Genomic DNA, 12,565 nt, shown 5'->3' on the forward strand with positions numbered 1-12,565 from the left:
ATAAACCAAGTCCATCCCTGGAATTGCATTTTTAAAATAAAGAGCATTTTTAACAGTATAGTGTGAATGTAAGAGTTACATTTTCAGCCACATGATGGGGACAAAGACACCAGTTCTGACAAACATGATTACTAATTGTGAGTTTCAACGTCAAATGCATGGTGTTAAAATGGAAGGTGTGACACACAACGCATTATTTTTGACAGCTTATCCATATTTAGCACCAAACAATAACATTTGTCTCAAGGTACTTTGTACAAGTTAAAGATCCAACAGTAAGACATAGGAACCTTAACAATCAAACACCCCTTTTGAGCAAGCACTTGGAGATAGTGGGAAGGAAAAACTCCCTTTTAACAGGAAGAAACTCTGGGCAAAATCAGGCTTGGGAAAAAGCAGTCATCTGACACAACTGGTTGGGGGTGAGGGGAGGAAGAGAGGACCCAAAATTCATAACTAGTGATTAAATGAAAATGGTGTATAAGGACAGAGTTAAGAAGAAATGCTCAGTGTGTCATGGGAAGCCCCCAGCAACTTTAAGCCTATTGCAAAGTAACTAAGCGTTGAAATTGTTTTTAGCAAAAAGGGAAGTTTTAAGCCTAATCATAAAAGCAGAGAGGGTGTCTGTCACCTGAATCTGAATTGGGAGCTGATTCGACAGAAGAGGAGTTTGAAAACTTAAGGCTCTGCCTCCCATTCTACTCTGGAATATTTTAGGAACCACAAGTAAACCAGCAGTCTGAGAGCAAAATGCTCTGTTGGCATGATATAGTACTATGAGTTCTTTAAGATAAGATGCTGCTTGACCTTGTATGTGAGGAGGATTTTAAATTCAATTCTGGATTTACCGGGCGAGCCAATGAAGAGAAGCCAATATGGCAGAAATATGCACGCTCTCACTGCAGCATTTTGGATGAACTGAAGGCTTTTCATTGAGTTTTTAGGAGAGCCTGATAATAATGAATTATAATAGTCCAGCCTAGAAGTAATAAATACACAAACTAGCTTTTCAGCATCACTCTGGGTGTATGGTTGATTAATAAGCTGATGTGGAAGATTGCTTCCGCTCGTTCTCCTTGGCCTGTTCTTTGAGGATTCTAACAGTATGATTCAAACTAACATAATCATCCTGCTTTAATCAGGTTTCAATTCATTCGTTTAGGAACACATTATAGCTTTACAAGAAGTCTTAACATTGTTTTTTTCCCTTCTCTTGAATATTTAGAGTTGAGAAGTGACAAAACACGATGGTGAGACAAATGTTTTAATTCAGTCTGCAGAAGTAGGAAAATCATACAAAATGAAACCACGATTTGAGGTTCAGTCATAAGTTTCACACTGACTGTATACAGCACACTCGGCTTGTGTTTTTGAAACCTGAGCAGTTTCAACACAAAAACTACAAAGGGTTGAAAAATTAAAGGAGCTTCCTCTACTGAATGGACTGGACCAAGCTTCTCAAAGTTATTCAGTGTTTTGACTTTAGTGCTTTCACTCATTTTGTATTTTGCTGATGGTGGTTGAGGGAGCATCCAAGAGCGCATCCATAGGTGTCCAGCTGGTTACGTCAACCATAGTATATATTATTTACATCATTCTCATCAGCCACTCAGTGAAACCCTTGTTCCCTGTGTACAGGGGCACTGTCATCTTGAAAGAGACCATTTCCATCTGAACAGAAATGGGTAAAGGTGGCGGCTCAGAGCAACTTTGCATTGATTTGCAGTGTAAATTTGCGTCACTATAAGGGTCAAAGTTTTTCCATTTAATTCATCACCGGTCTTTACTTACAATAAGGCAACCACCATCATCAGGGTCAAGATTAGTTTTCTGCATTAATGCTATATGTGACTGGCACCGCATTACGGTACAGTAAGGTGCTTGAAAGTAATGCTCATTCAAACTACGCCAAGCCACTAATTTCCCTCTGCTGCACTGTTTCAAAAGAAAGGTCAGGATGACTTAAAAAAATACTCCACTGATGCTCGCAGTTTATAAAAGTAAAGGGGCACAGTGAGGCAGTGATTTCTTTCATGTCATCAAAATTTAATTTATTAAAATAAAGTTACCGCATAAATGATAATAATGTAAAAAAAAATAAAATAATAATGAGCTAAACACTGAACATAGCCCATCACTAAAGAAAGCACAACTTTGTGCTTACATAACAGGCAATTTTAGGTGACTTCATTATTTTATATAAAAGAAGAAGTAGAAAAAAAAAAGAATCCAGTTCACCTTCATTCTCGAGGAACCTTTCGTAAGTGAGTTAAGAAAAAAAAAATGCTCAGCTGTCGTTGCGCTCACAGAGGTGTCATAGCATTGTGTGTACGTGCCTGGAAACTAGTCTTCAATTTTGAGCCAGCCTTTTTTATAGTCTATGAGAAGCTCGAGGTAGTACTTCCACTCTGGCTCGCTGTCATACCTGACCTCAAATATGGTCTTAAGGGGGTTGGGGTGAGCCTCGTGGATGCGCAGCACCTCCCCTCTGTACCACACCTCTGATTTGTCAACTTCCTCGTACAGGTGGCGGATCCTCTTTCCCACCAACTCGGGGTAGCAGAACCTCATGGCCCTCTGAGCCCTCTGCACAGCTGAACGCAGGACCCATCGCCTCCTGTGTTCGGCGCTGTGACAGGCAGACAAGTAGGGACAGTATTTGATCTTCAAAAGTGATCTATGTTTTCTTTTAGAAGAGCTGCCAAGGGGTCTTAAAGCATGAGAGAAGCTTCCTGTTCTCTCCCACCTGTGCTTTGTTTTGGGTGTCCTCCTGTGAACGTCAGCCTCACCGATCACACTCTCCCCGTCATCAGTCTGTGAGATGGAAGCATCAGCAGATGTCTCCGACTCTGACACTGCTTGGTATCGAGTTTTTTTTCTCTTTAGACCTTCACTAAGTATCTTCCTCAGTTTAACAATGACTCCTGAACAATTCTTAGAGTTTTCCTTAGATTTGACTGATGGTGAGGACTGACCAACGTGCCACCTGCTGGAAGATCCCTCAGTTTCTGCGTCACTCGGGAATGGGGATAGCTCGTCCAGTGTTAAAGGACACATCCATGAAATATATGGATTCTGCTCTGAAACCATATAATCAGTCCCTTTATTATCACTCTCCTGGGGCTCATGGGCACTGCAGTTTTTCTTTGCAGTTGTGTTGACAGTGCTTTCAGCTACAACCTTGTCCATATCCCCTCTCTCTTCCTCATCTGACAACCTGTTTTCTAGAAACGTACGCCTCGAACGGCTCTTTACTCTTCTTTTAGTTTTATTCCTGTTCAAATGCAATTGTGTTTCCTCATCCTCTGAACATCTCTGTGGTTGCAACTCTGAGTGCGAGGCTGCGGAGGCAGTGGTGTCAGAAAATACAGGAACCCTCCCGCTGTTAGACGCTTCAGAGCTTCCATCTTGTTCCCTGTGATCGGAGTCCATATCTAATCCTGCAACACAGGGAAAATGGCAAAAAGAGAGCTCAAAACAAATGCTGAAATATCGCAGATAAATATAGGATTCTGCTTCCTCACAAAGTGGGAAGATTAGAGGCAAAGGAATTTATGCAGTGATCAGGGAAACAGTTACAAGTGAGAAGCAAGTCAGAAACAGACTTTCAGGATTTCTGACAAGGAAATATAAAATACTTGGTTTCCTAAAGAGCTTATTTCACACCTAAACCTAAGGATTTCGGCTTTTGCACATCATGATCCTCCACCACGAAACACCCTTACAGCAAAGATGGCTATGAGAAGAGAAGGCTATGGGAATAAACACAAAGGCTGGGAAAAAGTCAGCTGCTGCGAGGGGTGCTATCAGTCACGGATAAAACAGCAGTGAGGCAAGAAGAGGGCAACAGAAATGTTCAGACACTAGAGTCAAGTGCTCCAAAACCATGTGAACCTATGTCAGCAGTGAACAGCAGTTCAATTAGGCCAAGTTCAGTAGGTTCAGGAAGCAAATACAATCGAAGCTGTTGACAGACAAAATAAAAGGCAACAATAATTTTTTTTTTTTTAAAAGGACGACTCTATTGATATGCTATAATCTTTGTATTTTTAACTAACTACATAAAAACTCAAAATATTTAATTCAAATAAAGTTGATTAACTTAGTTAATGTATGTAACATTTTTTTCCCACCTATAATGAGAGAGCACTGTTATTATTTAGTATGTGCAACATTTCATGAATACTTGAATGTGATGACGATGAAGTCTGAAAGTATACACTAATCAGCCACAGCATTAAAACGACTGGGAAAGGGATTTAAGTTTGTATTAGTATTTGGATTTTTTTTTAACCCAGATATGTTAACCCAGTCTCAACACCTACCCTGCAATCTAGATAACCCACGTCCTGGTCCCAGAAACTGTAAGACACCCGGAGATGGAATGGGTCAGAACTGTTCAGGGAGCACCTGTTCGATATTTGGAACTTGGTTTTAAGGGTGTGTCTGATCAGTTTATATTTGTGACAAGATTGAAGCATTCTTATCAGAAATGCAGAGGGTGGCGAACACAGCCAGGCAGGTGAGGAAGGAAGAAGTTTTTTTTTTCATGAGATTTGACTGGTGTTATACTATTGTCCTGTTCTTTGGACATTACACACTCATATTCTCAGAAACTGCCTAATGCAACTTGTATGCAGTGTAGATGTGGGTTAGTTAGAGATGGTACAACAAAGGATGAAGTCACCATCTTCTGAAAAGATCTCTGACCTAAAAAAAAAAAAAAAAAAGTGCCACACTTAATCCCTCTTGTGTGTAGCGGCCTCTCACTTCCTTCCCCTCATAATGTCATCCACCAGCCTGCCTTACGCCGTTTCAGCTACAGTGCTGTAAGTAGGCAACAAATTCATATGTCCCCAAGCAGCCCAGCTTAGCGCCTTTCCCCCTCAACCCACCCACAGTGTAATCATGCAGCTTCTTGTGATTTGTTACTGAAGGTTAGAAGAAAAAATTCCCGCTTTCTAAACCAGGAAAAAAGCAAAAGAGTAGTGAGATTGAGGGACAACAGGAAAAAAATACCTGGACTCTCTTTTGGACGTCAGATGAGGTTGATTCTGTAAAAAATAAATGGATTTTATATTGAATAGTTCTTCTGTTTTGATTGGTTACTTACAAAAAGGGCCAATTAATGCAGAAAATATTCTTTGAAGGAAATATGATGCTTTATAATGATATCTAAAAGTTCAGTTCACATCGTGTACTGAAAGGGATCTCCTAGAATGCTATCAAAGTTATACTAAGGAAACAGGGATTTTCATAAAACCAAGCAAAATGAATCATCATAATTAATAATAAGAAATTACAAATCTTTTTACAAGTAGGAACATAGTTTGCGCTAATTACTGAGATGATATATTATATCTTATATGAATACTTTAGATTTTTTTGTTTCTTAGCTAATTCACATAAATAATAGCTTATATGTAGTATTAAATTACTTGTAAAATATTTTTAAAGCCATTGGCCTTATAGACATTTCTTCACACAGTTGTGTCCGGTGCTGCGGGGAAATTAGCACATGGAGGACTCACTGCAAAACCTGTGGGGGGGAGGGGGGTGGGGTGTTAATGGTTTAAAGGGCTACAGTGTTGTAACTGTAGCAACCATGGTGGTTTGTCTCGGTATGTCTGTGTTGAATGTACACTCACCCAGCTGTTTGCAGACGCAGACATAATACAGAAGGTTGACCGCGTCGGCATAGACGTCGGGCAGGTGTTTGAGGGACATCAGTCTCCTGAGTCTGGAGGAGCAGGCTCGTTTATGAAGCTGGATGAGGATCTTCTCTTCAGAGAGCGTGGTGGGTCGCAGCTCGACTTTGTGCTCCTGCAGGACCTGGTCAATGAAGCTGCCGTGGACCATAGGAAACAGCTGCTCCTTGACCACCAGCATGGGGAGAAACACTGCTCCCGTCCGCATGACGTGCGGAAAAGGACAGCGTTCCTGGATCGAGTACTCTCTTAACCTGTCGAGGACCGTGTCAAGTGCCGATTTCATCTCCTCGTTGAGCCAAGCCTCTCTGGCTTTTACCCCCAGCAGGCAGGAAACTTTCTGGACTTTGGTCACGTGAGACACCGATTCGGTTATTTTCAGTTGGGACAACCACTTTTTAAGGTCCTGCTCTGAAGAAGTCGACACAGATTTGGACACAAGCTTACAGAATGACTGGTGCAGCTCAAGGAAATGCTTGCGGGCGGGCGTTTGGATATCTTGGTTTGGTATGAACTCAGCTGCTGGCTGTGCAGTCGGCTTCTGTGGTGGTGGAACAGGGAAATAATTCTTGCCGTTAGGGATAATAATCTTATAGGTGGAAAGTTTAAGACACTGAGGGGGAATGTTTTTGAAATTTAGTTTGCTCCCAGGCAGTGGAGTCGTGGGTTTGGGGGGAAGGATGAGCTCCTCTTTGTGTTGTGTTGCTTTTGTGTCACCTTCAGAAGTCGTGTTTGTCTGTGCAGTCATCTCAGCAGGTTTGGACTCATCTGAAGTCTTATTTTCAGCTGCTCTAGATGGCTTAGTTTCATGTTCTTCAGGTTCAATTGTCTTTTTTAAGAAAATAGGTCCATCATCAGGTGAAGCAGTCTCTGTGGGCTCTTTTTTGACTTCCATTTTGCTGCTGTGGTTGGGACAAATGCTGTCATCTGTAGAGCTGCTGATATCTGATTTATCTAGGTTTTCTACTTTAATATTTTTGGGTTCAACAGCTTCTGCAGCACTTTTCTCTTTTGAAGTATTAGTGCGAGTTTCTTTAAAAACTAGACACACAACAGGCTCCTGTTTAGCTTGATCTTGTTTTTTTTCTTTGTCTGGCTTGGATTTAACTTCATGCTGCTCAGAGGACTGACAGGCTTTCCCTGATGCTCCAGCTCCAGAGATCCCTCCCGAGGTCTGCAGATATCCTTGGTAAGGTGCCAAACTGAAAACAGTGTCAATAACTGGCATAGGGGGAGAGTCATTCTTATTTCCTTCTCGGATAATCTCCGTTTTCAACTTTTGTCTCTTCCTGGTCCATTCCACTTCATATAAATCCTTATCCTCCTCTTTTATTTTGACAGGTGAAGATGAATGGGAAATGCTCCTCTTTAGACACTGTTTATTAACAGCGGTTTCTGGACTGGACACAGAGCTTTTATGTTTGCTTCTTGTTTCGACAGCAGGAGAATCGATACTTTTGTGGACATTTGCACTCTTAGGCACGTCTGTGTGGATCCGATTTGAACTCCGATTCGGTGACTGAGGTCGCCACACGGCAGGGGAAACTGGAACGTTTTTTGGCTGAGTCGGGCAAGGGACTTGAGATTCACAGGAGGAATAGTCCACTGCTCTGTCCACATTCAAGCCAAGTGGTGGAAGGATGGGTGAGTCCATATGCAGGCGGTTGAGAGGGGGGAAGAATCCTCTCATTTCTATAACTGATGGTGAGACACCTGGCTTGCTCACACGTCTGGCAGGGCTGGTTTGAGTCACAGGTAGGAACGGTGAGGAAATGGGTAGGTGGTCAACATGAAGGCCGGGGTGCTTGGGTTTGTCCTTTTGTAAACTGCTGGCGGACACCATGGGGTGATCCATATGTTGGCTGGATGGCGAAACATTTTTGTGGCTAGGATGAAAAGTAGGTGATGCATGTTGCCTTTTTAGGGGGGCTCTGATTTGGCTTGGATTTAAATGAAGTCTTGGAACAGCATAGCATGGATAGTTCAAACCCCGCATAAAAGAATGATTTGGCAACATTTCAGTGCTAGACAAAGGCAAAGGAATTTCAGCATGAAGCGACTGAGGCACTATGTAATGCTCCCGAGGGTTTGAGCTTGTGTGTTTATGAATAACAGCAACATCTTCTCTCTGCTTACTGCCACTATCTTTACACTGGGTTCTGTTTTCTACCTCCACATTTGCCTGGGGGTAGTAAAACACTTGGTGCTGCGCTAGTTGGCCATATTTGGACATGGGAGAACGTTCCTGATAAACCTCTGAGGTCATATGCTCATATGTAGGGTGGGAGGGGTAAAGGCTGGGGTAGCCTCTGGGGGAAGTCTGTAAAGGCTGGCTATGCTCACTTAAAGAACCAAACAGTGGACGAGTTGAGGTGCAGGGGTAACTGCTGTAGTGCGGTTCAATCACAGCAGGCAAAGTTCTTCCTCTAACAGGGCTGTATGAGTCCACAGTCAGCCTCTTCAGTGTATCTGTGCTGTGTTCAAACTGTAAGACTCTCTGTTGAAGCCCCATTTCTTGTCCTTTCCTTTCAACAGATGGTTTTTCAGCGTAGTGAGCATCAGTTTGCATCCAGTCACGCTCATATACAGTGTTTGGTATCCTTGGAGAGCTATGTTCCACACTGTAGCGTTGTCCTAACATGCAACCCAGTTCATTACAGCAGGGATTATGTCCGTAAACCGGCCTGGGAATCGCTAAGTAAACAGAGTTTTCAGATGGGGGTGATGAAGTCTCACCTCCAGTTTTTTGTTTTCTAATAGGCAACGACGCTGCAACTGTAGGACTGCTAATCTCAGGACTTTTCTTGTACCTCATAAAGCCCTGTTTTACCGGGGTGTGACGCGTAGCAGAAGACTGAGTTTCCTCTGAAGAATTGCTGTCGTGTCTGTAAATCAGATGGTTTCCCTCCATGCCAGAGAGGTGACTCATAGTACTCCGGTCGTTCAGCAGAGATGTCTTTGAGTTCCTCCAAGGAGAAGTGAATCCCGCTCCCTCTTTTCCTCTCGGGTCATAAGCAAAGAAGGCCCCATGGCACGGCAGCGCCTGCTTGCCCAGGAAACCAGACATATTTTGCGGTTTTGACAGTCCTGCAGATGCTATCGTCCGGTCAAATAATGGCATCTTGGCTCGTAACACTGCATCAGTGAGGGTTTGCATTGACTGGTTGCTCATCATGTAGTAGCCTTGTTATGATGATTCATCAATAATGCTCCGGACCTGCCAAAAAAACAAAAACAATTAGATTGTGGCATTTCTCACTGAAAAACTATCAAAAGTTTGTTTAACACTGGAATCAATCCGACTATGTTGACATCAGATATAGCAGTGAAGTGTGTTACGGAAAAATAAATGCTTAGTAGCAGAATCATGAGATAAGAACTGAAGTGACTTTAAAAAAAAAAAATTGAGGTTTATCTCACATATCACACTCACGCACATAAATGGTGGAATAAGAGTCCTGCATGTGAAAAATAAGTTACTATCTGAGGAATGTGTGGGGATCACGTGGAAGAGAAAATCCCCACCCAGGCCAGACGGCCTCAGACCATCACCACACAGGTCACTGGTGTAAATAAACACAAAGAGTCTTCAGGGTTTATTGTAAAAAGGCTTCAGTAATTCATATGCGAGCACAACATGTAGATACTTAATAATCTTTGGTGTACATTCATCGCTATTTCATCACGTCTTCCTACTGCAGCCCTAAACATAGTTTCCATGCCACTCCTTCACATTACACATAATTGCATAACCACATAAAATCACAGTTTTAAGACAAATAATAACTGGACCAAATTATTTGTAAGTCATTCCTTTTGACCTTGTAAAGTAAAAAAAGCGCACACGGCTAATAAATGGTTCCTACAATGAGTTACAATTTAATTCTTGTACAAGGAGAAATCTCAGGTTTGAGAAAGGTTTTCCACAAACTGCCAAAGAGATAGTTGACACATGATGCGCCAAACCGACTGGCTCTCCCTGTACCACCTCCACTCCAACTGTTACTTGTGGTAACATAATATCCAGGTGTGACCGAGAGCAGTCTCAACTTCAAGGCCATCTGTAAAAATGAGAACTACACTGTAGCACAACTGTTGTCATTTCTGTGAGTCACATATAATGTGTTATGGTTTTACCATGGCTTACTTCAAATGTCAATGTGTCACTGTGATCGTATCAAAAAGGCTAGGCTCGCTTTTGTCGAAGTAGGACTTATCGCCTGATCTGGCATGCACTTCTCATCTCGTGTTTACATTCTCAGACAAAACAAGTGGAGTTGTTGCTGTTCTGCATTTTATTACCACAGCCCTCTGGTCATACCGTAGGTACTTCTTTGTTATACTTCTTCAGTGCTGTTTTGCATCTGACTCCCATTTATGGGAATTTGCTGATTAGCTTTTAATGACTAAAAACTCTTTTTGGTAACGCCTGACACTGAAACTAGTCAGCTAACAGTTCCTCCTATCAGCTTTTTTAAATGAAAGTTAAGAGTAACATCCAAACAAGACTTTGGGGCTCAGCAGGTAAATGAACAGTGAAAAATGATCTGCAATGACAGATGTGTAATCCACAAAGTGATAAACACTAGCCACAGTGACCATAGTGCAGTATCAGAATCCCCCCCCCCCCCCACACACACACACATACCTTTTTTTTCCTAAGAAAAAAGTATTTTTGCACATTCTTGATATTTTCACTTCACTCTCTTTTAGTAAGTGTAAAGCTGAGCGTAAGAAGTACAGCACATTTTCACCAAGGAAGGTTCTGCAAGTGTAAAAATTGGAAAGCAGAACAGAAAGCCCGCCTCCAGTTTGGAAGTAAATGATTGAGAGTTTGTTTTTTGTTTTGTTTCTTTGGGTGGGGGGGTTTGTTTAAATGTGGAATACAAAACCTTCACTTGAGTAAAATGCTAGATGCATCCCATCCCATTTTTAAGATACAGACATAACAGATAACAGATACATAGCAACGTGTGGATCGCAACGCAGTCTGGCTTCTTGGAGCAGATGAAAAGAAGATAACGTCGTCACGTGATCTGCCATGCAAGCATTTGCAGGCACCGATGAGGTCATAGAGGAGATAAATTATAAATTATACCAAGGTTTATTTGCACTCGCTTGCCGACTACGCGTGGAAATTTGGCTCAACAGTTAAAGTGCAGAGGTTTAGCAAATACAACATCTGCCAGCACAATCTGTAAATGCAAAAAAAAATGATAAGACGTTCTGAGAATAACTGAAACTCTTGGTGAGGTTTAGAGAAGTAAACGACTTTTTTTTTTCTTTAATCCCACACAGTGACCCTCTCCAGTCTAATGACAGCACAGCACTGAGATCTTATCTTCTCATCCTGTTGACACCTTTCACACAAGTGGTGTGACGGCTTATCTGTATATGGCGAGGAGAAACGCGGTTTATGTGCATGGAGGAAACTGCGCAGAGCTGTTTTCAACGGACTAAAAACCGCACTCTAAAATTTGTGTCTGCCTGTGTGCATGCGCCTTTGTGTGTCCTCCCACTCCCGTGATCTGTAGGGCAAGGGTGATGGAGAGCGTAACTTTCGAAAACAAAACGCCCGTGGCTTAAAACCACGCGAGAGAAGAGTGAAAAGGTAAAAGCTTACTTCAGTCCAGTCTAGCGATCATTAATCATTTATCTGATCACCAATTAGTCTCTCGGGTTAGGATATGTTGAAAGATCTCCGCAAGTTGGTGTGACATAAAAAAAAAATCAATTTCCTCCAATATGTCTTAGACTTAACCAATGAAAGCGGCTCACGTCCAAACATTAAAAAACGGAACTTGAACGAGGAGAAAAAAAAAGTTTCTTCTCAGCTTCTCTTGACATCCTCGTGAGCTGTAGCTTACGATGCACATATATTTGCTTCTCAGCCAAAATGTGAAAGTACGAGACCTGCCGAGAAGAGCAGCCTGCCAAATTTAATAGGACGCAAATAATATGAAAATAAGACGGGCGTAAGAGCTTGACTTTCGCTCACAGAGCGAGTCATTTCCATACAGCCGCGAAAGCCTCGTAAACCACGGCAAAACTAAAACCAAACTAAGTTCCAAACACACACACACGCACGCACACACACACACAAAATCAGAGGATGCATAAATCGATCTCGACTGTATGAAATAGTTCCACCTTCTTTGACGCACTCTGACAGCTTTACTAAAAGGTTCACCGGTCCCGCTTTTCTGACTTTACGCACTTCTGCATCACAATCAGTCGTCAGTTACTTTAAACTGCGAACAACTCTCCTTACCTCACCCGTGTAATCAATGATTTCCACAAAGACTCCATGAAACTTCTAAGAAAAGAGTGGGCAAATCTCTCCGCCGCCCGTGGAGTGGATCAGTCCAGATGCGTCAATCCCACCAAATGAAGCGACAGCACAGCCTACTAAAAAAAACTGCTGCGCTGCTGGCCCGAAGTCCACGAGGCTTTTAGAGAAGTTAACAAACTGAAGAAAAGACAAAAGGAAGGAGGATGGTCTTTGATCAATAGGCGGAGTCACACCCTCCCTCTATCCACGGCTTGTTTTCTTCACATGTCATGTTTTCTCGCTTTCAGTGACTTTTTGTCCGGCTGCCAACTGTCTGCTGCTACCGCCGAAATTAATTTAAGAGTCGGGGTTTTTTGCCCCTTTTCACTCCCTGTCAGATAACACACGTTTGTCAGGTTGACTCTTTCTCACCTTCGCGCCTTTGCCCGGTTCCCATGCCTGAGTGTCAGAATCGGACAAGCCAGTCTCGGAGCAATAAAGGAAATCACGTGTTTATAATTCCCCGTTCTTTATCTTTGTGTTGACTTGTATGCAAGTCATTATCCCACGGCACCTCTACGGTTAC

The 12,565-nt window shown here is 42.4% G+C and overlaps 1 protein-coding gene across 3 annotated transcripts; it reads right to left on the bottom strand.

Annotated features, from left to right (window-relative positions):
• Positions 1 to 1,246: 1,246 nt before the first annotated feature.
• prmt2ip (PRMT2 interacting protein) lies at positions 1,247 to 12,196 on the bottom strand. 3 transcript variants are annotated; one of them, XM_085282237.1, is made up of 4 exons: positions 11,980 to 12,196; positions 5,649 to 8,925; positions 2,747 to 3,440; positions 1,247 to 2,629 (listed from the first exon to the last, which is right to left on the bottom strand). In XM_085282237.1, the coding sequence occupies exons 2-4, from the start codon at positions 8,881 to 8,883 to the stop codon at positions 2,344 to 2,346; spliced, it is 4,215 nt and encodes a 1,404-aa protein (XP_085138363.1). In that variant the 5' UTR covers positions 8,884 to 8,925; positions 11,980 to 12,196; the 3' UTR covers positions 1,247 to 2,343. The 3 variants fall into 3 exon arrangements, with proteins under 3 accessions (XP_085138363.1, XP_085138362.1, XP_085138361.1); XM_085282236.1 differs by having other exon boundaries at positions 1,247 to 3,440; positions 11,985 to 12,194; XM_085282235.1 differs by having other exon boundaries at positions 1,247 to 3,440; positions 11,980 to 12,193.
• Positions 12,197 to 12,565: the final 369 nt, after the last annotated feature.

The sequence above is a fragment of the Mchenga conophoros genome, linkage group LG7 (assembly GCF_057382185.1).
Source record: "Mchenga conophoros isolate Kocher_MC1m ecotype Shallow Benthic linkage group LG7, M_conophoros_male_GT1.1, whole genome shotgun sequence".
NCBI lineage: Eukaryota > Metazoa > Chordata > Actinopteri > Cichliformes > Cichlidae > Mchenga > Mchenga conophoros.

Coding starts and splice junctions, on each gene's coding strand:
- prmt2ip (XM_085282236.1), bottom strand. CDS start 8,883: ATGATGAGCAACCAGTCAATGCAAACCCTCACTGATGCAGTGTTACGA. Junction 3,441..5,648: donor CTGCGTCTGCAAACAGCTGG/GTGAGTGTACAT, acceptor CCTGTGTTGCAG/GATTAGATATGGACTCCGAT.